We start from the raw sequence: 25,606 nt of genomic DNA on the forward strand, positions 1-25,606 counted from the left end.
GTGCGATGATGAGTTTCGTTATGTGTTGTCCTTGCGGTATGACTGTGGGGTGTGGGGTGGTGTTGCGGCGGTCCCCACCTGTCTGAAGACCACCATGATCATCCCCATCCCCAAGTCCTCCACAGTGACGAGCCTGAATGACTATCGGCCAGTAGCCCTCACCCCAATAGTCATGAAATGCTTTGAGAGACTGGTCATGGCCCGCATCAAAGACTGCATAGACGTCACTGTGAACCGATCCACAGAGGATGCCATATCTTCAGTGGTCCACACAGCTCTCACCCACCTAGAAAATAAGGACTCCTATGGACTCCTACTCCCGCCTGCTCTTCGTGGATTTTACATCAGCCTTCAATACGATCATTCCGCAGACGCTGATCCACAAGCTCAGTGCTCTCGGACTGAGCTCCACCTTCTACAACTGGGTCCTGGACTTCCTGACGGACAGGCCGCAGGCCGTGAAGATCCACGACATCTCCTCCTTCCCCATCACCCTCAGCACCGGCTCTCCCCAGGGCTGCGTGCTGAGCCCCCTTCTGTTCACCCTGCTAACACACGACTGCTCAGCGCAACATCCGAGCTGCCTGATCGTGAAGTTTGGACGCATCGCCAACAGCAACGAGTCCGACTACAGGCAGGAGGTGGAACAACCTCTGCATCAACATGGAAAAAACCAAGGAGATGATCGTGGATTCAGAATGGGAAGACATCTCCCCCTTCCTCCCCTGTACATCGGAGGGACAGTGGTGCAAGTGGTCTCCAGCTTCAGGTACCTGGGCGTCCACATAACGGACGACCTCACCTGGAGCAACAACACTTCCTGCCTCATCAGGAAGGCACACCAGCGCCTCTACTTCCTCAGGAGGCTGAGGCGTGCCGGACTGGGGAGCTCAGTCCTGACATCTTTTTACAGATGTGTGGTGGAGAGCGTCCTGTGCTCCTGCATCACCATGTGGCACGGCAGCTGCTCTGCGGCAGAGAAGAAGGCTCTGCAGAGGGTGGTGAAAGCTGTACAGAAGACTGTGCAGCCTATCCACAACCACGGACATTTACACCTCCAGGTGCAGGAAAAGGGCCCCCTGCATCATGAAGGACCCCACCCACCCCTCACACAAACTGTTTGCCCCTCTCCCCTCAGGCAGGAGGCTGTGAAGCATTAAGAGCAGGACCACCAGACTGAGGAACAGCTTCCTCCCAGAAGCTGTGAGACTGTTGAACTCTGGAGGACCTCTGTAGCCCCTGCTGCTGCTAACACCCCCAATAAAGCTCCTTGAATCCTTGAATCCTTGAATGGGGTAGGAAAAGTTGAGCGACTGAGCCTACCTCCCACCTTAGGTACCCCCTCTGAGTCCAGGAAAACATCTGGTTCTACAGTTTATTACAAATGACAAACATTAAATGCATCACTGAGCTTGGGAATGACTGTATCAAGCAAAAGCCTTCCATGCACTGGAAGTAGATATTCACTTAGCTAAAAATATACTGGGTTATCATTTTCAAGATAATTCTGAACCTCTCTGTGTGTTCCAGGTAATGCAGGAAAGGCAGCTCGTCCTTGGGCCTGGACCCTCGCAGACAGGGAGTCAGCTGGGATGAATCAGATTCAAATAAGAAGCAGAAAGGCGGGGACGAGAAGAAAGCGGCAGACCGACGCTTCTCTCCACTCAGCCGCCGGCTGCTGAGGTCCGAGCCCTCTGTTCCCGTATTACCAACCATTCCTGAGTGCACCGATGCCGTCGCCTTCCTCCTGCTGAGTGATGATGAGGAGAACCAAGGAGGAAAGTCTGGTAGGAGAGGCAGACTTTACAAGGCCAAAAACGTCAGCTAACGTTATTATTTCAGTATGACTTCAAACACAACAGAACTATCCAGACTGAAACTGATTTTAGGCAAAAATATCAACAATTTTGGAAATTAAAATGATGGCTTTACTTGCCTATCAAATGTGTAAGGTCTGTCTCAGAATTACAGGATTTGACAGAGATGGAAGAAGTACTCAGATCCTATACTTAAGTAAAAGCAGTGACACCACAATACAGAGTCTCTGTTACAAGTAAAAGTCATGCATTTAAATTTTGTAAAGTGGTCATTATTCAGAATAGCATATTATAATATTATCCTGTTGGAATATAAATACTGATGCATTATTGTGTTCACCATTTTAATACTGAAGCTGGCACAGCTACTTTTTATAGTTTATCTGGGTAGGTTGTGAACTTCTTTTGTCTTAACCTATAATATTAGGCTACGTTATAATTAATTGATTATATTTTGTATTCTTAAATCAAATCCACAAATTATCTTCTAACCTAAGTTGTACCTGAATGTAGCGGAGTGAAAAGTAGATTATTTGGAAGCGTGGAAGTATAAAAAGTCTTCTCCGGGTACTCAGGCTTCCTCCCACAATCCCAAAAACATGCACATTAGGTTAACTGGCTACTCTACATTGCCCCTATGTGTGAGTGTGTGAGTGTGTGGTTGTCTGTCTTTGTGTGTCAGCCCTGCGACTGAGTGACGACCGGTCCAGGACCTGAACCTTTTCTTGTGTCGACAGAGTGCAGACGTCATCAGTAAACCCCCTCGGTGTGTATGACTCCTCCACGGCTCTGTGGCTGCAGGGGAAGGGACAGCAGAATCAGGACGTCCAGGCGGGGCAGAGGGCTGCGCTTTTGGCCGGGAGGACCCAAGAGTTTAACAGGCGGATCAGAGAGCAGCCAGCAGACACGCAGCTATGGAGAAAATTCATAACATACCAAGTAAGAAGACTCTACTGTTCTTCCTACAGACTGCTTCACTTTCTTTACCGTCGGCTTTGATCTGACATAATGTGCTGGACGCTATGTTTGTGTTTTGTCTATGCACCTGTGCATTGTAATAAGGATATTAAAGGATAGATTGTCATCATGGACAAATCCCAGGTAAAGAGCTAACCAACAACGTGATATCTGTCTGCATTTGAACTTGCTTGGCAGTACAACCAAAATAAGCTGTTCCCTGTGAATTCTTCATGTTGGACATGTCTTACACTGCCATTTAAATGTTAACAGATGCATTAAACCAGCTACAAAATGTCTTCATGTTGTGCATGTTGTAACGATGCATCAGGAACATTTTGAGTTTCAATCTCAACCACTTAGAGTTAGCGACAGAAAAATATATTTTTGGACTGGGATTCGGTCTCAACATGAGCTCCCTTGTAGGCAGACCAGGCTGAACAGATTTACACAAGTGAGCAGCTTTAATCACGCCAATGCATGAGAATGTGTATGTGTAGAAGCATTATCATCATCGTCATCAAAATCACCATCTAATATTACGTTCACCTCAGTCACTTACATAAGTAGAGAGAAATAGTAAAAACCCACACAGCTTGGGAACAAGTCATAAAGTCTTTAATCAAATCAAATCTGACACTACTAGTGTTCAGTGCATTCTAAAGGTTTTTCTTTTTGTCTGACAAATGACTTCAATCTGCTAAAGAACGACCGTCTGAACCCAGAGGAAACGGGACAGGTCAAAAACATTCATGTCCTGAAAGTGAACAAAGAAGAGGAGCACAACGAGAACAGTGCCAACACAGAACAGGAAATGTTTGAAAACCACGGCTGGACAAGAATTCCGTATTATCATTTGATAACTTGGTTATCAACGGCTCATAGCAAGAGGGTTCCAGGTTCGAATCCCGGTCTGGACCCTTCTATGTGGAGTTTGCATGTTCTCCCTGTGCCTGCGTGGGTTTTCTCCGGGTTCTCCGGCTTCCTCCCACAATACCAAAAACATGCACATTAGGTTAATTGGCTACTCTAAATTGCCCCTAGGTGTGAGTGTGAGAGTGTGTGGTTGTTTGTCTTTGTGTGTTGGCCCTGCGATTGACTGGCGACCAGTCCAGGGTGAACCCCGCCTCTCGCCCGTAGTCAGCTGGGATAGGCTCCAGCTCCCCCTGACGGATAAGCGGTATAGAAAATGGATGGATGGATGGATGGATTTGATAACTTTCAGTGGAATCACAACAACAATTTTTCCATACAAATGATTGATTTTCAGCCAAATATCAATAACAGGACTACGAGTTGCCCGGCGCTTACTGTTGCATAGTAAAAATAACAACAAACAGCAAAAAAATAGGTCACAGCAGGTGTCTAGGCCATGTCCTCTTCGTCCTCCTCCTCAAACTCGCCCTCTTCCTCGGCCGTGGCGTCCTGGTACTGCTGGTACTCGGACACCAGGTCGTTCATGTTGCTCTCAGCCTCTGTGAACTCCATCTCATCCATGCCCTCGCCCGTGTACCTGAAACACATCATTATTTCATTGCATGCGTTTTGACAAACAAGCCAAACTCTCGTGGCTAAACGTTTGGTGTTGTGCCAGTCCAGCAGAAATACGTGGACTTCACACCGCTGTCCCGACGGCACTCTTCTTTTACTCACCAGTGGAGGAAGGCCTTGCGGCGGAACATGGCGATGAACTGCTCAGAGATGCGCCTGAACAGCTCTTGAATGGCTGTGCTGTTGCCAATGAAGGTGGAAGCCATCTTGAGGCCGCGGGGAGGGATGTCGCAGACGGCTGTCTTCACGTTGTTGGGGATCCACTCCACAAAGTAGCTGCTGTTTTTGTTCTGCACGTTCAGCATCTGCTCGTTCACCTCCTTCATGGACACGCGGCCTCTGAAGACGGTTGTAAGGTAACGCCCGTGCCGTGGGTCGCAAGCTGCCATCATGTTCTTGGCGTCGAACATCTGCTGGGTGAGTTCAGGAACCGTCAACGCCCTAAAAAAAAGACACTTGAGTCAGGATTTATTTCAAACGCGTCAAAATAAAACTTGACGACTGACAGTTTAAACAAATCAGGCTCCCGACTGTCCACCTGTACTGCTGGCTGCCGCGGCTGGTCAGGGGGGCAAACCCTGGAATGAAGAAGTGCAGCCTGGGAAAGGGCACCATGTTAACAGCCAGTTTCCTCAAATCAGCATTGAGCTGGCCAGGGAACCGCAGGCAGGTAGTCACCCCGCTCATGGTGGCTGAGACCAGGTGGTTGAGGTCACCATAGGTGGGCGTGGTGAGCTTCAGTGTGCGAAAGCAGATGTCGTACAGGGCCTCGTTATCAATGCAGAAGGTCTCATCTGTATTCTCCACCAGCTGGTGGACGGAGAGGGTAGCATTGTATGGCTCCACCACTGTGTCCGACACCTGGAGCGGGAAAGCGCAGACGACAGGAGGAACAGAAAACAGCAATGAAGCCCAGAGGACCAAGCTGGGGGACAAATATTTAACGATAAAATATTCTTGTGTATTAAGCGAACCTTGGGTGAAGGCACCACGCTGAATGTGTTCTTGATGCGGTCTGGGTACTCCTCTCGGATTTTGCCGATGAGCAGCGTGCCCATGCCAGAGCCGGTGCCTCCTCCCAGGGAGTGCGTGAGCTGGAAGCCCTGGAGGCAGTCGCAGCTCTCGGCCTCTTTTCTCACCACATCCAGGACTGAGTCCACCAGCTCAGCTCCCTCGGTGTAGTGGCCTTTAGCCCAGTTGTTACCTGCTCCGCTCCGGCCTGTGTAACGTGCAAATGCAGAAATTAAAACCACCTGAATCCGTATCTACTTGACATGACTTCATCATACATGCAAAGTAAAAGAAAGGTTCCTTGCAGAGAGCAGTGAAAGCACTGAAAGAGACTGGCTCCAATACTACCACCAGTACCTCGCTTTTTGGATATTCAACTTTAAAATAAGACTGACTCTAGATGCTTACTCACAGCAATGCAATTTCATCAACCCAATTTAAAACACACATCTTATGATCGCATTTAAAATTCGCACCAAAGACAAAGCTGTCCGGTCGAAACACTTGTCCAATGGGACCAGATCTCACGGAGTCCATTGTGCCTGGCTCCAAGTCCACCAGCACTGCACGAGGGACATACTTCCCGCCTGGAAATGAAAACACAGTTGCTTAAACAATTACTCAAACAATAACCTGCTCATCTTTCTTTTTCTTATACATACGACATACTTTTGAATTGCTGAGTGAACAAAGCAATTGGCCATTATTTTTTTATAAGCAGCAGTGACTACTTCTTATTGGGGTTATATCTATATGGGGTCCCATACAAAGCTCCATACAAAATTGATGAATTTGATCTTTGGTCACAAACGACCACTGTAAACTCTAATGCCTCGTATAGCTCTCCTGTTACATATTGTAACGTCCCTGCAAGAACGTTCAGTGCTGTTAATGTTGTTAATGTAGTTAGAGTTGAGAGCTAGGAGTTTTATAGTTTCCTGCGGTCCGTGAATGTATGTGTGGTTGGATGTGAGAGCGAGAGGGCGGGGGAGCTGAGAGAGAGAGAGTAGGGGCCGGGAGAAGGGAGTCTGAGCGGGGAGCGAGCGAGAGTGGTTGTTTTGTGGGACACCTTGTTGATTTTCTTTTGGCGTGGTTACGGCCGACAGTAACCGACTGTTCGTGAATAAACGGAGGTTTGTTGAACAACTCTCGTCATTCTTACACGTCCGGCTGGACGCTACAATATCATTTAATGACAATACAGTGTCTTATTTCTTCTTACTTATTTCAATTACAAAAACAAAGTTAGTCGCTTATATGGGTTATACAATATTACCGTAAGTTAAACTAACTGGATATTTGTTTGGGACATTTCCGTTAGCCGGAGGTTTGTTGTGTCATGGAAACAGGGAAACAGGGCGACGGTAGCTAGGAAGGGTAGGAAGGGATAAGGGCCCCCTGCTGGATAGCTAGGGTACTAACAAGTTTTCCGACTGGTGTTGAATTACTTTGGCTCCATTACAAATTAGTTAGATAACCTAACTGTGTAGCTCGGAATCTTTAGCAAAGTGATATTAAGGCTAACCCGCTGCCTCGTTGTAATAGACGTTGATTCGTTCCAGCTGCAGGTCACTGTCTCCGTGATATGACCCGGTCGGATCGATGCCATGTTCGTCACTTATCACCTCCCAGAACTACAATGAGAGAAAAACAGAAACATTGTGCGTTAAATTAGATGACTAACTAGCGTGATTTACCCCGGCGACTCAAACCAGTCTGCCGTACGACCGAGGCAGGCTATCATTAGCCTTGTTGCTACTTAAGCTAATTTATCTCCCGCCCGTCTTTTCAGTGAGCTGAGACCTCACTTTCAAACAAAAAATATTCTCACCTTAGCACCAATTTGGTTTCCACACTGGCCTGCCTGCATGTATACGATTTCCCTCATTATGGATTCCCGTAATATGTAATGGCAATGATCTTGACGGCTGGTGAAGTTCGCAGTTTATTTTCTTCCTTTAACATAGTCCACATTGAATAAACACAAAAACTACGACCACAGTAAGAGCTTGTGCCTCATTACGGCTCCGTTAAACTCGTTAAAGCTGTTAAACATTACGCGTTCGCAACTCCACTGTCTGTTGAGAACTGTACCCTCACTGACAATGCCATAGTCGGGAAATGTGAACAGACTATCGTTCACTTTTATCAAAATCAAAGCTAATATAAAAACATATATTTCAGAAATATTAATCAGGTAATAATAAACCTTTCGTTGGGTTATTTACACTCCCGCCGAATTATAGATTTTTACAGCAGGGAAGCCTTAAACACATAATTTCCCCATGGAAAAATAACCCTTCAAACATTGACGCTATACCACACAGGAAACTGTATCACACTTCATAACTACATTGTGCTTAAACTGCTTCTAGCAACAAAACTCATTTCTGAACTGGACGCTCCACAAAGGAAAGTTTGCTGCTGCGCTCTCCTTTATTATTCACTTCTCTTTCTCCCAGCGGGATTTTGGCTCGTCTCACGAGTCCATCTTAGCCTTTGATGATTTCCGAGACTCTCCCGAGTCTCCACTTGCTCCTGGCTAAAGTGTCCTCGGCGAGGACCAAATTTTGATTTCAGAGGTGGGGAGGGGGACGCAAGTATTTTGAATAAAACTCTACTCAATTAAACAAATACACTTTACAAGATTATTGAGAAATGATGAGGAGGATCTTGAAGTGGATATGCTGCTTTATTGGAGCCAGTGAAGGTGTTGCAGGATGGTGTAACGCATTTCTTTGAGTAACTTCCACTTTGACTTCTAAAGAAGTCTCTTATGTCCACTGTTTTTCAGACATCCTTGCTGCGCCTAATTACCAAACACACATACATGGACACCGATTCAAACGTTAATGTAAATGAAACCTCTGATATCACAACCCTTCTGGCTGACGTGACTCAGGCCAGGCAGAACAGAAACAGATTAACGCGGACTCCTGAGCGCAGACTAGCAGACGGTGTGCAAGCAACAAGGTGGAGTGACAGCAGGGACGGCCAATCACACAAGAAACGGCAGAGCCAATCGAGGAGCTTGTGGGCGGTCTCAACTAAGGGAAACAGGCTTCAGCTTGAGCGGCCGTTTTCCGCTTGGTCCTAGTGCTTGACGGCTCTCTGTTTACTATAGAGTAGCGTAACATTGTTTTTGGACGGTAAAAAGTGCAGGGGACCAAAACGGCCTTTTGCCCCCACTCCCAAATTACGTCCGTGCATTTAATGCATTTATTGTATAATACTCAAGTATGCTTCAGTGTCTGTTTTTCATGACACTGGTCTCAGTGACCTGCCAGATGTTTCCCCATGATGAAGAGTGTACTTTTTATGTTGCTGTGTCCAATTCTGTGTCTGCTTATTATTGCTTGTGGTTGTTTCCTGTTAGTTCCCCCTTTTTTTTAACCTTACATTAGCCTGCATTTAAAATGCACACCTATTTTACATGACCATTTAACCTCTTTTGAACACTTTGGTTTTATGATCCAATCTAAAGTCCATATGACTGTTCTTATAATCTATAGACCACCTAAGCCTAACAACGTTTTTATCCAAGAGTGCGCTGTTTCTATCACATCTTATCTCAAGGTACAGCAATATTCTCATTTTAGGTGATCTCATCCATGTCTGTTGCCCTTCTCAGCCACTTGTGTCTGATTTTATGGACCTTTTAGAATCCTTTAGCCTTACTCAGGAAGTTCAGGACCCAGCTCATTTGAAGGGGTATCTGTGTGTCTGACCATAAAGCAGTTCTATTCAGAGTCAATTTAACTCACCAACTCCCTACTCACTCCACTCCTACCTGTATTTTTTAACTCTACATCTGCTAGCTTGTTCTCTGAGCATTTTACTTTCATTTCTGCCGTTCTAAATAATTTTAATCCAGATTTCAACACAGAGGAGCTGGTCTACTTTTTTTTGGCATGAAAACATGAAATCTTATCAAAAGGCAGTTAAAGAGGCCAGAGTGTCATTTTTCTCCAACCTGATTTTAAATAATCATTCAAATCCAAGGATTTTATTTTAAGTCATTGATTCTGACAGCACTACCCCTCCCTATGTTTTTATTGTTCCATCTGAGGGTCTGTGCAATAAATTTTAGTCCCACTTTAGCCAGAAAGTCACTAGCATCAGAAATCTAATAAAACCACCTGATTGGATTTCACACACCCACAGGGATACACACTGCTTTTCTTTTTTTTTTTTCTTTTCTTTACTAATTTTAAAAAAATCTGGCTACACTCCTTAGAAGATACTGTGGCACGCTCAAACTCAGCCACGTGTATTCTTGATGTTATTCCCAATAAATTTCTCAAAGAGGTTTTTAATGCTATGGGTCCCATTATTTTATTTATTATAAATAGTTCCTTAGAAAACGGTATCTTTTCCTCTACTTTTAAACATGCTATGGTGGAACCTCGCTGTTGACCTCATTCTCACTGGAGTCTCTCTGTAGACGGCTGTTTGTTTTGTAAGTGGACGCTTTGGGGCTTTACTCTAACATATCTGACTTGCCTTCCTCCTCATAATCTGACAAAACTTTGCAAGCCTTCTTAACATACGTGGACAAGCTTTCCTCTTTCACTGTTTCTGCCTAATGTCTACACACCAAGACATTCAGCTTGGATTTCTACATTAAGCATTTGAACACAGTGAAGTGTTTTCTTTAATCCCTTCCATTTTATTCTGCAGGTGTGGAAAGTAACTGTGCTGTGTTTAAATGCAGTTTAGAGGTTCTTGTATTTTACTTGAGTGTTTCCATTTTCTGCTACTTCATTACTACTTTTTTCCTCCACTACAATTCAGAAACAAGTATTGTATCACTACATTTCTTTGATAACTTTGGTTACTGATTATTTTGTAGATTTAGTTTAACAATTCGAAATATAATCAATGAATAAATTATGACAGAACATTATAAGATAAAACTTTATAGATCCCTGAAGGAAAATTCACAAGCTACACTGGAAGATAATAATATAGTGTATATACTTGATTCTAGTACACGCCATTCTGCACAATGAGTAGTTTTACTCAAGTATATTTTGACACCAACACTTGTAATTTCAACTTTAGCTAGTCTTACTTAAGTGCAAGATCTGAGTTCTTCCTCCTCTGTCTGCTGGACAGTAATGGAAAAGTACATTTCTGATGCCTTGATTTTCATTTTTCTTTTAGTAATTTGTACTTCCAAAATAGTTTTTATTAATATTGTTTCTGCTAAATATTCCTCTTTTGTTCACATTTTACATTTAGATCTCAATATTCATATTTTTCAAAGCTCTCAAGTTTTATTGGTGCAACTGGTCATTAATTTTGTTTTGAAATTCTAACAAATTCCTGTAGTTATAGACAATATAATTTTAGACTTTTATCTGAGGTTCAGCTGGAATTCAATGTACTATATACATGTACCGGTAGTTTTAGTTTGCTAAAAACTTGCAGTTGTAAAGTCTTACAAGAAATGTAGCCATGTTTCCTCCATGATATTTAATAAGTGTATTATATACAGAAAAATAAAATTTTATTTCAGCAGATAATAAAGGTCATACAGTATATACAGAGCGTAGCACCGCAAGCTGAAGGCCACTGTCCAATTTTGCATATGTGGAAAAAGTGCTCAGCTGGTTCCCTCAGTGTACTGTCAACCTTCCAACAGCAGGAATATATTTTCAACCTGCACCAGTCATTAACTTAAACTATACATAACTTGTACACACACTTATGGACTATGACAAACACAGACTTGCTGTTTGTGTTTTCAGAATAAACACAGTGATGGTATTACTTTCAGATATTCTTATTTAAATGTCGATAAATTGCAATATAGTACAGTATTCAACACAGATGTCAAACTGTTAATGCTGCATGGAAAGAGTACACTGAAGTCACCGAGTCAAAGTAAGAGACTCCAGATCTTCGTTAAAGTTCTCCCTTCAAAGGCTGCATAAGGCTCCACATTATGGCACTGTGGCATGAGAAAAGTAATACGTCACCTGACTGAAAAGTCATACAAGAGCTAATGATCATCAGAAAGCTTATTTATTACTTAGCATATTTATTAAGAGCTGCTGGTGAAAAATCAATCGCATGGCACTGGTGCTATTTAAAATTAATCTTTGTTGCCTTTTAAACAATGTTACAATGACCATCTTAGCAAGGCCAAGATTTAACAAATTATTGCCTCTTAAAAGTTTTTTTATTATTATTTACAAATAAACTTGGGTTGGCAGCAGGACTGTTTGCTCTGCTCTTGTCAGTTTCTCTTCCTGTCCAAGCTTCTCCAGTCCACTCTCTTCCTCTCCTGACTTTACACAATTATCACTTTCATAACACTTCACAAAAACAATCAATCTTTCAGCCTACGTGACATTCATATTATACAGAGACAGTATACTGTTTGACGTTGATTGTACCCACAGCAGTGGAGTAACAGCTTCTGCTGCTGTATGTCAAGACAACTGCAGTAAAATTAATCTGTTTGTTAAGTTTAGGTATAGTTATGATTCCATTTGCTAATGATTATTTTGGACGGCGGTGTGGGGCTGGTTATCATAGCGTAGCAGTGCTCTGGAGAAACCTCACAACTCGTCTATGTAAACATTGACCGCTGTATCAGACTTCACTGGCTGGAGCCTTTTTCCAAATTATTTGCTGTAGTTCCAACAATGTTTTTAATTTGCTCTCACTGCTGACTCAGAAAGTTACAGATTTACAGCTTCATAATACCCAGACAGAGATTATAAGTTAATTTCAGTAAAGAATGACATGCCAATTAATTTAAAATTCAAAATCCAACTGTAATAAACTTTATTGCACATACTGGCATGACCGAAAGCAGGTCATGACACTGTAGTTTATCATTCACTGACATGGGAAGTTGAACTGATATCCCTGTAAACAATAATCCATAAATTTTTACCCACTCTTTCATGTCTTTTCAACAGATACACTAACTGACTTTAAAATTCTTTCAATCAGAGAAAGCACGTTCAAACTGCCAACATCGCTACAAAAGGAACAAAGGAAGAACGAGCTTGCAAAACCTCCAATCATGTGACAACTGTCCTTAAGAGCTACAATATACATCTTAAACTTAAGAAACAAACTTCCTGTGGCTGAGCTGTGGCCCTGTCAGCAGCTCAAGCCACAGTCTTAAAAACCTACATGCCATTATGATGAAAACGCATAGGTACACTAAGCATCAATCGACGGTAAAAGTTGGATAGATAAATCAAAATGCTTCTGCCACTGATGTTACTGATTTTTTTTCACATATCGAGGCCAAAATATATAAACTAGCAAATAGCTGAAAGGCACCAGAATCCAATATGCAAAGATGTTTCAGCCAGCAAAGATGACAAACAATAGAAAGCTTCATGTACAGTATTACTAAAGACTGGTATGTATGCATCCACATGACACTGCTCAGGCTCTTTGTGTATGTGTGTGTGTGTTGAAGCTGTGCTTGCTTGGAAAAGATAATCACAACTACTGTAGCACGGAGAACTGAACTTGAACTAAAGCTCATCTATTATGAGGGGATGGAATGGATAAAACCCAAGTGCGATATATGTAATTATAGAGACTGATAGGAAAACCAAAGCAACGCTGCTCATTGGTTTCTACAATGCTGTAATGCAACCTGAGACATTAGAGATATCTTAGCACTGATATCATTATCAGCTTAGAAGCCAAAATCAATGAGAAATGGGAGTACAAGCATGTTAAAGGTTTGTTTGAAGTATTTAGAAACAATATTTCCATTTCCTGGTTTGTCAAACAGAGGGCACTGACATGTTTGTCTTCATACAGTAGCGGTACATATTTAGGTCAAAATGTTTTCATAACTAAAATCAAAGAATCTTTAGAACTAGAACTACCCCCTCGTGATTGTACGCCTCCACACACCAGTTAAGCTGTACATCCATGTCTGTCCAGACTCATATATACAGTGAGGGATACAGAGGTCATGTGATGCAACAACAATTGTCAAAGCTCAGTATCATCATGTGGTGGACTACAGTGTCCCAAACGTGGACGTTGCTGCAAAGAAGTTACAAATTCATGACATGGATGCTTAACACACATTTGTGTGAAATTTGGTCAAAATTATTGCGTGAATTATTATGTTATGGCAAAAAGCCATGTTTTGTAATGTCACAGTGAGCACTGACCATCAAATCAGTTCACCACTAATTAATTCTTCCTTGAGTCCAAGTGTACGGTCGTCCCACATGTAATGAGACTGCCTCCAGGTGTTCCTGAGATATCACGGTCATGAGAGTGGGACAGATGGACAACCCGAAAACATAATGAAAAGTCTTGCTGTTAGGTGGTTTTGTGAAAAATAAAAAAAATAAAGAAATAAAAAAAAAATCTTTGGTTACATAGTTATTGAAGCATCAATACAATTCAGTATTGGTTGAGCTCTTGCTACCATGTTACAAAGTGTACAGGGTTGACTAATCGATATTGTCTCACAGTACATATGATCAGATTGTTGAACCTTGCAGCTATACTAGTCTAACGCTACAGTCAGTAACAGGGCAACAGCCCCTTTAATTACATGGAGTACTATAATTCAGAAACATTGAATAAAGTTGAAGAACTCTGTAAATGTGAAAAAAAACACACACATAAATATCAGTGCTGCATCCTGATAGGGAAATTTTGTTTTAAACCCAAGTAGCAACTGTACAAATTTCAACTTAAAAATGAGGAGTGGAGCTTGGTGAAACATGTACTCTCTGCATGATACCAGAAACTGCATGATGCAGCTTAAAATGTTTGGGGAAGTGTTCAAATATGTAGTCAAACCTTTTATTTGTCTCCAGGTCTTGCACATGTGCTGGTGCTAGTAAAACTGACACATGTACAACAGACCAACCCCTGAGCGTCAAAGGTATGATATTGCCTGAGTGACTGCAGAGATTTGTTTAAGGACTGCAGACAGGAAAGACATTATTTTGGATTACCTAAGAGACTGTGGCTCTGTATCCACAGCTGTGTGTCCATCCGTGTTTTCCTGAATGACTGCATCATTCATGTGGCCATGTTCCAAGGTCAGGGGATCATACTGATCACACAGTTCCTCCATTCGCCCCGTTGCCTCTTCTTCGGTCTCTTCTTCTCCTTCTACAAAGCCATGCTGATCCCACAGTTCCTGGCCATCACACACTTCAATTCCAGAATCCCCTGTGAAGCGCCGGTACCTGTTTGGTGTCAAGTCCTTATTGGGGTTGTACATGCTCTGAAGGTGGCTCTGCGTGACCTCTGGAGTAGCTGAGAGCTCTACATTAGCATCTCTAGGCATAGAAATAGCTGAGTGTGGACAAGAAGATTCCTCAGGTGGTTCTGTGGGTGTAGGTGCTGACTGAAGAGGGGTGTAGGGAGGAGGAGGCGTGACCGGGCGGTCAACTACCTCTTCATAGGCTGGCAGCAGGTAAGAGGGCAAGAATCCTGGAGAATAACACAACACAAACTGCTCTGAAAGAAGTCAACGTGCCATGACAGGATTAAAAAGCTGCCCTAAGAGATGATTCTGAGCAACTTTTCATTCAGTTTTCCACTTAACATCCTCATAATGATGAAACCACAGAGAAAAATCACCAGTTCGGCAGTTTCTTTCAGCTCTATAGAGCTTTTAGCCTTGGTTTGATTTTTTTAAAAATCTGTATCTGGCGAGTCCTCCAAACTTTAGGGAATGACGTGTGTATTATGATGAGTTAACAAGGTAATTAAGCTCATTTTAGTTTGGTAAAAGAGAGAAACTTGCGTGTATGAGTTAAAAGCTTTATTAGGAGCTTGATCAGCACTAATCCTAATAATTAGAATTATATTGGTGGAGTTCTATTTGTTGGAACTCAGTGGATGGTAGTTCAGTTTTACAACTTAAAAACCTGTGTGATGTGTGGCTGATAATATGTCTGAGAAATAGAGACTAACTATGTGTGGAATGTGCTGCAGCAGCAACATATCAGAAAGCTACTTACTGAGATACAGGGGTAGCTGAGAGTTGTTGTGAGCCTCTCTGTAGGCAATGAGGTTGATCTCGTTCTGCCGGCGCTGCTGTTGGAAACGCTGCTTTGAACGCCAGTGCTGACAAACGCAGCAGCATGTCAGGATAATAATCAGAGTCCACACCAACCAGAACCCTGGAGAGCCCACAGTGCATAGAACAAAACCCACTTAACACACATCTGAGCAAATGATACAAAGTCTGTTCAAATCTGAGGTTCAGTACGGACAGAATGATAATTTTTGATAAGTCAGTCTGCTGAGTATGTACATGTTTATATTAATTTTGTTTATTGACAAACTTCTCAAAGGCGCTGCTTAATAGTGTTGTTGCACAAAAAGCAAGACAAACTTTTAATGTATAAATAACATTTTTTTTTCTATACTCTGCCATCTTGTGGTGTATGTTTTTGATACAAGGTTAGTGCTGAAAATGTAGTTACATGTGGTAAAGTTTCTTAGCTGTTTTGGCAAGTCTCTAGTGATATGACAGGTATACAAGGTTTGCAGTTCAATATATTACTAGACTGTAGGATGTAGACTGTGTTATAGTGTTTCATGGACCTGAATTCTTTGTGTTTACACTAGTGCTTAACTTCCTTCTGTCCCAGGTGATGCTGTTATGTTGCAGTGGAAGAGTTAAATGGCTGGAGACACTGTTGTCTAGCTGTCAAGGCTTTCAACACAACACAAAATGAACTGCAGCTGCAAAACTTTGCATTGAAACTATTAATTAAAAACTGATGCAGTGACTTTGACAAATAACACAGTAGCATAAAAGAAAATATCATGATAGTATTGTTTGTTTTGTTTTAAGAAAATATCAGATACTGCTCTGAAAGGCTGTGAGTTATTATTAAAATTGCACATGGCTGCTTCTGTAACATGAGAGAGACAACCAGGCAGCCAAGCACTAGTACAGTAAACAAGTGCATGTTAGCCACAGAGCACAGCTCCACTCGTCTAACTGGTACAACTCCTGACCTTTATCAAACATCAGCTCTTCATTCCAATTTCTCCCTCTTTTTGCACTGAAGACTTCCTTTATTTTAAAAACATATGGCATAGGCACATTGCATGAGCCAGTATAGTATGGAGTTATGGACAAATTTATATACTTACAGTTTTGTGTGTACCTGCTTTGTGCCATTGAAAAGGGACCATTCAAATACTGAGAAAAAATAGGTAAGCTAGAGACGGGGAACTCACACCACAGTTCATAATAGTAGTTGCAGCACTGTGCCTCTCCACAGCAGTGACCCCACTCACAGGTGTAGCTCTGGTTGTTTACTCCCTGGCACACCAACTTGGCCTGCAAATCCACAAACATATTACACTGTCACACACACTGGGCTGAAAAAGCGGTCAACTTACAGCATTTTATACAGTAACAAAAAAAGCTGGGCTTTTTTAGAAAGTATATTACTTACCACAACATTTTCTTGCAATGCATGCACATTATTATTATTGAATTTCCCTCGGGATCAATAAAGTATCTATCTATCTATCAGTTAGCTGAATTTTTTAAAACACTAATTGGACAACGAGGCAATGGCAACAAACCATTTAACACAACACAACCTACATATTTTTATTAGAATTATTATCATACATCCATAAAATGCTTACTTTGTAACATTGCTTTTGAACAGCGATTTCTAGTTAAGTTTTAAATGCCATTGTTGTAGGATTATTAAAGCTCTAAAAAACATATTCATAGTGATATATACACAATGTTGATGATAAAGTTTTACGGTCATAAAAAATACAATAACTGTATCACGTAGTCCTGCGATCCCCCACTGATTAACAAAATAATGGCCGATTAATTGTTCAGTATTCAATTAATCGATTAGACCATCATACATAATAAATAACAATACTAGCTTCTTCACGATTTGCATGAATTAATCTTTGGTATCATTTGCTGTTAAAAACAAACCAGACCGTGTGCTAACGCCCATCCTAGCAAAATTACCTACGAAAGCCTGGTCTTATTTCCTATTTTAACAACAATGCTAACTTTAGCATCCTTATTTTTGACAACTGAGCCGAATTCGACAACTGGCCTAACAGTACCAGGCAAATGGCAGATAGCTTTTATAAATCAACCAACAAACTTGTTTCCAGCAACCAAACAGTGAAGATTACATAGTTTGTCTAAACCGGTCGATTATGTTTTAGCTAACAAGCTAGCTAGCTATATTTAACGTTAAACTAGTTAGCTGGGTACCTAGCGGCCAAACTGTACGGTAAAAGAACGTTGGGTAACTTTAGCTGTTCACTTTAACTTACCTCTGCGACTGTAGCCGCCGTCACTGCATTTTCCTGTCCACCGTTGACCTTTATTAACCCCATTGTCAAAGATATTACAGACTAATATTACTTGATTGCTAAACTGTTCATTTAAAGTCACATTGTTAACAAAAACTCAGGTTTGGTGGCTAACCAAAACAAAAAGTCTAGCTAAACTTCAACAACGGCTCCTCCAGATTGCTCTTGCCGTCTCTCATTGGTCCATTCATGGATAAAGTTATTTCTAGCACAGCGATTGGCTTTTTGTGTTGTCACTCTAAAATGGTGCTTCATTGACGTAGTCATTATGTGTCACCAGGTAGGCGGGGTCAATTTTGTCTGTGTTCGACAGGTAGTAATTTCAACGAAATGCAGGGGTGAGACTGAATAGGTAATTGTAAATACCACTATAATAACTAACAATAACATACTATAATAATGATTATAGTTTTGTAATCAGTTTATGTAGTTAAAGTTAATGTCAGCATCAATAAGTGCTGCTACACTTTATTTTGTGTGTTTTCCATAAGGCTATGCTATCTAGAAGGACAGACACAGTTCTGAACACTATGGTGCCACTGTATGTGTATTACTCAGATTCCAGTAGCAAATGAGTTTAGGTCTGTGGATGATGTCACTAATATGGCTCTTAAATCAGGCCATAGAGCGTCGCACGTGGATGAAAAGAAGCTTCCATCTGACTATTGAGTCTCCAAAATGAATATTCCTGAACTCTAAGTCAGCCTTGGCCTTTGTTTTGGGCCTTCGAGAATTCAAGTCATTCACCCATATCTTTGTTATTCAAAATAAATGTGACAAATTTATCATCTGTAGACTCTGTCCAGATCAGGATTAATTCTCTTGGGGACCCCTCTTAACAACCCCTATTTTCTCACTTTCTGCACATTGTTGATGTAATAGCAGTTTCTGCTGATTGGTTTGTGGTAACTTAAGCAGGAATTTGTGTAGGCACGTGATAAAGTAAAAAAAAAAAGAAGTAAAAACAAACAAAGTTGACTATAACTAAGAACTCATCTACAAGATATTTCAACATTATGTAGTGCAAGAGTGTTTATTAAAAACCAAATTACAAAGAAGATTCAAATTTTCCTTTTAAATGTTGTTGCATGATGAACATGCAAGGCCATAAGATGAAACACATTGGTTTTAAAACACATTTTTTTTTTATACTGCATCTCTTTGGTGTGCATCCTTCACATGTCGGGCAGTTTAATGGTCCCATGTGGATGAGTGAGAGAGAATTTCTTTCCAGAAATATGAAGTCAGAGTACCAAACATTAAGTTAAGTTTTATTTTCTTTCTCTCCATATTTCTTGGTTCTGCCCTCCTCAGGGTTGTTCCTTTGAAACTTTCAGCTCAGTTTGAAGGAACAAAAGCAAACAAATCACATTGTCCTTTCAGGAATTTTGGCTTGTTCACTGCCTTTCATGACCTCTTCTTTAGGCACCTCTCTGCCTTTCCTCATTCAGGGTCCCCAAGAAAGTCAATGGTTCCTTACATCCCAGTTTGACAAGTCAGGAGGATACACGCTAATCCCCTTAATCTGGCCTTTCTCCCGCGTGCAGCCACAGGGAGAGAAGGACCACAGAGAGTAATCCTGTCAGAGAAACAATAGGATTAAAAGCCCAACCCGTGAGTGACAATCAGGTATCCACTGACTGATCTGAAAAGCAGGAGCCCTGGCCTCTCTCTCTTCAATGTGACTTTATTTTTGTTTGGCAGGCCCGAGAGGGATGGGGGTGAGGTAGGGGAGGGACGGGTGGGTTGTGACGGGAGGAAGGATATTTCTTTGAGGGTCTGCTGGAGGTCTGACAGCCCTGTGGTCCCCTAAGCACCAGGGACCCAGGAATGACTGACAGGTGAGGGATAAGAACTGGGAGGGCTTGGTATGGGAGGCTGGGAAATTTGTATCTGGGGGTATGGGCTGGGGGGTGGCACAGATACAGTCAATTTCAACTCATATTTCTCTAGGGATTTTTTGGGGAAATGAGTATGTATTCTTGATGGGACAGAAGGTGTAGGGACACATTGCCCGGATACTCAGTAGATAGTAATCTGCTCATATTCTGCTGTGTAAGCAGTTGCATAAATCAAGATATTTTCCCTCTTTTGTTTCCTTGTAAAAGATGAGACTTGCATGGGACAGATAAGACACCAGCTGATGGATTTAATCTACTTTCAAAATAAAAACTACCGATGAGCAACTTTTATAAACACCTCACAAATGTACAGTTTCATTTTTAAATAAAGCTCAGTAATTTCCTGAAACAGCTGGCCACTGTTTCTAGACATGAAGACATAATGCATCCATATATTACTCATTTAGTGCTCTTTCATCCCGCATCACATGGAAATCTGAAAATGTAACAATGCAAGACAGCATATATGGAAACATCTATTTTACATTTGACCATGTGATTAGAAAGGGGGAGAAAATTTCACGTATTAAGACATACTAAGGTGTGTCTTATCAGACATTTCACATGTGAGAGAATCTCACATGATACTACCACATAATGCGTATATAATGTACACAATGTTTATTTATATGCGCTTGTGAAATATAATTTCGCAAGTGAAAAAGGGGATTTTACACATGATAAATATATATATAACATATATTACATACACACACACACATGTGTGTATGTAATATATGGGATGGATGGATGCTTCTAAAACCGGTATCTATGCAAACAAAGAAGCAACTTTTAGAAGTGCTCCGACATCTGTAAACAGCAACTGCTACCACAACTAGAGATTGATGAGGTACAGCATCAATGCGTTGGCAAGGGGGAGCCAGGATGACAGGTCACCATCTTCACACTCTGAGATTGGGTATCAAGCCCCAATAACAGACACAGTTTCCTTGAACACTAGGGCAGCTGACTTGAAAATGAAGATCATGACAAAGCTGCCCCGTGGTTGATTACCATGACTTTGTGACAACATGCTTTCTGAAAGTCTGCTAGAAGATGTGACTGCAGCACTACACTATCTAGACTAGACTATCTCTACTAAGTCAACAACTAAGACCAATGAGATGATGTACAAGACAGCAACAGTAAACTCAGAGATGCTTGGCTGGAAGGTGAACACCGTGAGAAACAAAGAACATTGTCCCCATGGAAGAGGAGGATGGAGGCCAAGATCAAGAAAAAAACAAAAGGCAAAAGCAGAAGCTAGGAGAATAAACAGGATGTTCTCCCCTGAACCATCCAAAGTGTACTCCCAGTGGCAGGGCAATAGCATGAGAACAGATCCACCCAGGGCTGAGACTGAACAGTACTGGAAGAACATATGGGAGAAGGAAGCATCACATAACATCGGACAAACAGGTATGAAGCGCTAGATAGTGCCAGGCTATGATATGATCCAAGCCTACTGGCTAAAGACGCTAACTGTATTCCATGAGTGTTATTCACCCAGAGTGGCTAATCTGAGATCAGTAGGCACATGGCTCAATACATGAGTGGGACCCAGAAAGGAATAGGTTACAATACCAGGGGAGCTGAGCACCAGCTACTGGTTGATAGAACAGTGACTCGTGACTGCAAGACCAGGCAGACCTACCTGTGCACCGCTTGGATTGACTACAACAAAGCTTACAACTCAATGCCACACACATAGATACTGGAATGCCTGGAAATGTACAACATCAACAAGACACTAAGAGCCTTCATAAAGAACTCAATGGAGCTGTGGAAGACAACTCTAGAGGTCAACTCAAACCATAGGTGTGAGACTCCTTAGCCAGATCATTACAAAATGTGGCTATGGATACCAGTTCCAAAGAGGAGTATCCATCACTCACTGTGAGTGAGACTAACGAGTGTGAGAATCACTGTCCAAGAGGAAACAACAAAGATAAAGGAATACAGCGGGAAGATGGCCCCCAGGGATGCACAGGAGGAGGAGGACGAAATATCATGAACGTAGGAGCCCCTGCGCGGCATGTACCACAGACAGAAGAAGTGGGTGATATCGAGAAATTCTACCAATGGCTGGAAAAGGCTGGACAAGAACAAGAACTGAACAAGAACACTTGGCACTCAGGCAATCATATCCCCCCTCTCCCTACCCCAGGAGTAAGAGGGATATATGTTTCATTCTATAACTCCTAACAATAACATCTTATGTTATCTTATCTTATGTTATCTTATCTTATCTTCAACAGCAAAGGCTCCACTGCTACGATCAACATGTGGACTTCACCTTATAAACACCAGATGGCACCATTGGTACAAATATGTGTTCAGCAGGATTCACAGGAGCCCTCTGCAGCCAAATGGAGGGTCTTCAGGTCAGACAAACTGCTCATTGCACTAACTCTTTGAACACATTTGCCTGTCCAGAAATCCCACAAAACTCAAGCAGTGAGGTGCTTCTGATATCCAATCCTCTGTCCATGCCACCACTGCAGATCAGAGTCAGGCCTCAGAGCTGAAGGAAACAAGCCTCACATCCAGTGAAAAGAGGTGTCCGCTCCATTCAGCTCCAGTGAACTTGGCCAAAGAAAACAGTGGTCGATTCTTCACATCTCCTCAAGTTACGGTGATGGTCTTGTTAAGTGCTGGGGGTAAATTACAGGTTAGCCATTGTATGAAAGGGAATGAGTCACAGGATGGTGGATTTCTATGTGTGACAGGTGCCTGCTGTGGTTACGCTGTTTGTTTAGGATAGCTGTAGCAGCCCCCTGAGCTGATACTGTGGAAATTCCCACTAAAGGTTCACCCCAGAGATGAGGGTTAATCAAGATCTTACTAAAATACTATAGTATCCACAACAGTATCCAAGTAACTGATTAACTACTCTTTAAAATGTTTTTGGCTTTAAAATGTTTTGGACATTCCACAAATACTATCACCTTGAACAAACTCTAATCAAGGCTCAAGATTCATTTCTCTACAAAACAGCACTGTACAACATAATGCAAGCTGTAGTGCCTTTATCTTTTACACAAAACAAAACTTTCTCAACAAAACTATGGTGGAGTGTGGAGGATGAGTTCAGGAGTCTCACAACCTGAGGAAAGAAGCTGCTCCATAGTCTGGTGGTACAGCAGCTGATACTTCTGTATTGCTTGCCAGAAGGCAGCAGGGTGAACAGGCTGTGGCCGGGATGGGTATTGTCTTTTCCCGTGGGGGGTCTCTGGTGTTGAACACTGGAATGGAGGATGTGTGACCGCCAATCTGAATTGTTTTGGGTCTGTTTGTGAGCCCTGTGTGAAGTTTGCCAATGAGTTTCATGGGGGAGATTATGTTAGATGCTAAGCTGAAATCAACAAACAGCATTCTGATGTAGGTGTTCTTGTCAAGGTGTCTGAAGACTGAGTGGAAGGCAGTGGAGATGGCATCTTCCATGGAATGCTTTGTTCTGAATGCAAACTGGCGAGGGGGTCCAGTGTTTCTCAGTTTCTCAAAGCACTTCCTTAGAACGGGGACGAGTGCCACAGGAGGACCTTCTTTAGAATAGACATTTCAGACTTTTGGCATGATGATGATGCTATGGTAATGATCTTGAGCTGTTAGCTCATGCATTTTTTGGAAGCAAATGGAAGAAAAAGAGTGCTTATTTTGAGAGTGGGATAAACAGGGTGCCTGAAACAATTTGATCAGTGCTCTCTACAAAAGTCTATCAGAAGAGCCAATTAGATATGCCACTGAAATGCTACAGTGGCCTGCAGGGTTCGAACAACGTTTCATCTGCGGTGACAAAATCAATTCAATTCAGTTTCAATTCAGTTTATTTATATAGCACCAATTCACAATAAAGGTTATCTCATGACACTTTCCTATTAGAGCAGGTCCAGACCAAACTCTTTAATTAACCCAACATTCCCCCATGAGCAAGCACCATGAGCATTGCGGCTTTTAGCCAACTGGGCTAATCTCCCCAGTCACAAACTACTAGGTTAACCATACTGCGCTTGCGTTCATATGCAACGCTTGTTCATATGCTTTCATATATCTGATGAAGGCAAAAACGTCATAAATAAAAACAGACATAGTCACTTCAATTTATTTGTGCTTGTATGAATTGCAGTATAAAAATATAATATGAGTTTCATATTTTAGGTTTATGGCTGACTGTCAGTCAGTCAAGGAGGTCAGAGGTTAGATAGTGTGCTCACAACATCCAATGAGCATAAAATAATCACCACAGTGGAAAAGACAGAAACTAAAGACAGGCAGAGAAATTGCAGCTCTTAAACAAAGACTTGTTTGAAGTGTTTGGATGAACAGTGTGGCATTTTCCATGGGGCCGATGCTTGACAGCAGCTTTGTGCCTCATGATGTAGCACCTTCTGAAATGGATGATGTCACCCAAGGCATGGGTATCAGGGATGAGAGGGTGAGCAGGAGCCTTTTTTTCTCCTACAGTGGTCTAAACCCTGACTGACACAAGACATGTGCAGACAAGAAAATGCATGGCTAACTACAGGCCCATTTATTCAAGGGCTGATGCTGAACCCAAACATCATCATCAACCACTCATTTTCATCACCCAAAATATTTATTTTAAAAATGATAATTCTGATGTGTTATATAATAATTTGATTTGATTATTTCCTTCAAATATGTTGGCAATACAAAAGGATATTTTTAGTTTGTCCACTTACAAAAGAATAAAATACCTTTAATGCAGTATGTGTGTTGGGAAGAAACTGTCTACGCTTGCAGCAATTGTATTTATGCTGCAGTTGGTCAAATCAAATAGATTTTTATGGATTTGGTGGATGAGTGGATACTCATTCATAACTAAAGCTCTCAATTGGCAGTTATGAATGAGAGTTATGTAATCAATTAGCTCGATGGGAAGGGTTGCAAATTTTTAAAAGGCCTGGCCTGGAATTCACAGTTAATGTCAGAAAAGGCTGTTGCTTCATGCAATACTTTAGTGGAAAGGACTAGGATGCAAGGAAAAGACACAAGAGAGGGAAACATGGATGAAGGTTAAGGGAATTGGGATGTACCCCAAGTTGCACTGAGCCATGGCATCCAAAGCTTTATTTGTTGGTCAACCTTAAAGTAACATCACAACTGCATTTACATACTAAAGTCACAAGACAGGATTACTGGTCTATTACTATTATTGTTTAGTCCTTCTCTAAAAACAAACAAACAAACAAACCAACCAGCCAAAACAAAACCCTTTTGGGTACTGAGTTTCACACACAGGCTCTGGTTTGCTGGAGGCTCTTCAACCACCTGTTCAGTTGGGTTACTGAGACCATTGGATGGGTGAAGGATGACTCACTGGTATACTGAGCAAAAACCTGGAAGAGCACAACTGATTGTTACTGATGGTACATTCTCTGCAATGGTGGAAACAATTTAACTGGAGGACTCCCAACTCTCATGTTGTTGACCAAACTGTCCCTCTTTTACAAAGTAAGTGACAGATCCCAGTCTCTTAAGAACTGTTACCTGAATCCATTTCTGGAGGGGGGGTAGCCACATTTGGAATTTCAAAGAAAGACACTGGAACTGACACACAGTCATGCAGTTTTCAGTGGCAGGCATGTGTTAAAGTACACTATCACCTTGTTCTGCTGCCTAGGTCATTTTTCTCTCTTCTGGATGCCTGATCGATCGTGTCAAACCTATGACTGTTTCTCAACAAAGCAAGAGCATATTTTCTACACCCTGTTATTATTGTATTCTAATATATGAACTGTCCTTTCCTCCCCTTTTCAGAAAAAGTGTGAGCACTTGAAAGGGCATTTACCTGTTGAACTTCATTGTATTTTTGCACAAAAGCTCAATTGTCACTGCAATCTCACAACAACCTGTGCTGCATAGCATCCGAACACAGCCCACTTTCAAACACGACGCCTCAGGGCATCATCCCAGTACTGTTCAACATTGTAGGTGGCTGACGACTGCTTCAAAGCCGCAATGCAATCAGAAACAGATTCCTCTCCTTTCTGGTTGCGTTTCTGG

At 41.9% G+C, this 25,606-nt stretch overlaps 2 protein-coding genes and 1 long non-coding RNA gene across 5 annotated transcripts; 1 reads left to right on the forward strand and 2 right to left on the reverse strand.

The window, feature by feature from the left end:
• The first annotated feature begins 1,532 nt into the window (after positions 1-1,532).
• Positions 1,533-2,730, forward strand: LOC124066479. Its single transcript, XR_006844613.1, has 2 exons — positions 1,533-1,787; positions 2,555-2,730. It is a non-coding gene; the product is annotated as an uncharacterized LOC124066479 (long non-coding RNA).
• Positions 2,731-3,989: 1,259 nt separating this feature from the next.
• Positions 3,990-7,368, reverse strand: LOC124066477 (tubulin beta-4B chain-like). 3 transcript variants are annotated; one of them, XM_046402870.1, is made up of 7 exons: positions 7,168-7,368; positions 6,862-6,970; positions 5,813-5,923; positions 5,300-5,562; positions 4,864-5,186; positions 4,428-4,766; positions 3,990-4,287 (listed from the first exon to the last, which is right to left on the reverse strand). In XM_046402870.1, exons 1-7 carry the CDS (start codon positions 7,222-7,224, stop codon positions 4,140-4,142), a joined length of 1,350 nt encoding a protein of 449 aa, XP_046258826.1. In that variant the 5' UTR covers positions 7,225-7,368; the 3' UTR covers positions 3,990-4,139. The 3 variants fall into 3 exon arrangements, with proteins under 3 accessions (XP_046258826.1, XP_046258827.1, XP_046258828.1); XM_046402871.1 differs by having other exon boundaries at positions 5,300-5,544; positions 7,168-7,341; XM_046402872.1 differs by lacking the exons at positions 6,862-6,970; positions 7,168-7,368 and adding an exon at positions 6,636-6,814 and having other exon boundaries at positions 5,813-5,941.
• Positions 7,369-10,799: 3,431 nt separating this feature from the next.
• Positions 10,800-17,871, reverse strand: wbp1la (WW domain binding protein 1-like a). The gene is made up of 5 exons (XM_046402873.1): positions 17,640-17,871; positions 16,554-16,656; positions 15,320-15,481; positions 14,303-14,786; positions 10,800-11,292 (listed from the first exon to the last, which is right to left on the reverse strand). Exons 1-5 carry the CDS (start codon positions 17,700-17,702, stop codon positions 11,247-11,249), a joined length of 858 nt encoding a protein of 285 aa, XP_046258829.1. The 5' UTR covers positions 17,703-17,871; the 3' UTR covers positions 10,800-11,246.
• Positions 17,872-25,606: the final 7,735 nt, after the last annotated feature.

This window comes from Scatophagus argus, chromosome 10 (genome assembly GCF_020382885.2).
Source record: "Scatophagus argus isolate fScaArg1 chromosome 10, fScaArg1.pri, whole genome shotgun sequence".
Lineage (NCBI taxonomy): Eukaryota > Metazoa > Chordata > Actinopteri > Scatophagidae > Scatophagus > Scatophagus argus.

Coding starts and splice junctions, on each gene's coding strand:
- LOC124066477 (XM_046402870.1), bottom strand. CDS start 7,224: ATGAGGGAAATCGTATACATGCAGGCAGGCCAGTGTGGAAACCAAATT. Junction 5,187..5,299: donor GCGTGGTGCCTTCACCCAAG/GTTCGCTTAATA, acceptor TTCCCGCTCCAG/GTGTCGGACACAGTGGTGGA. Junction 4,288..4,427: donor CGCAAGGCCTTCCTCCACTG/GTGAGTAAAAGA, acceptor GATGTGTTTCAG/GTACACGGGCGAGGGCATGG.
- wbp1la (XM_046402873.1), bottom strand. CDS start 17,702: ATGGGGTTAATAAAGGTCAACGGTGGACAGGAAAATGCAGTGACGGCG. Junction 15,482..16,553: donor CTACTATTATGAACTGTGGT/GTGAGTTCCCCG, acceptor TGGGCTCTCCAG/GGTTCTGGTTGGTGTGGACT. Junction 11,293..14,302: donor ACAGAGCCACAGTCTCTTAG/GTAATCCAAAAT, acceptor CTCATGCCACAG/TGCCATAATGTGGAGCCTTA.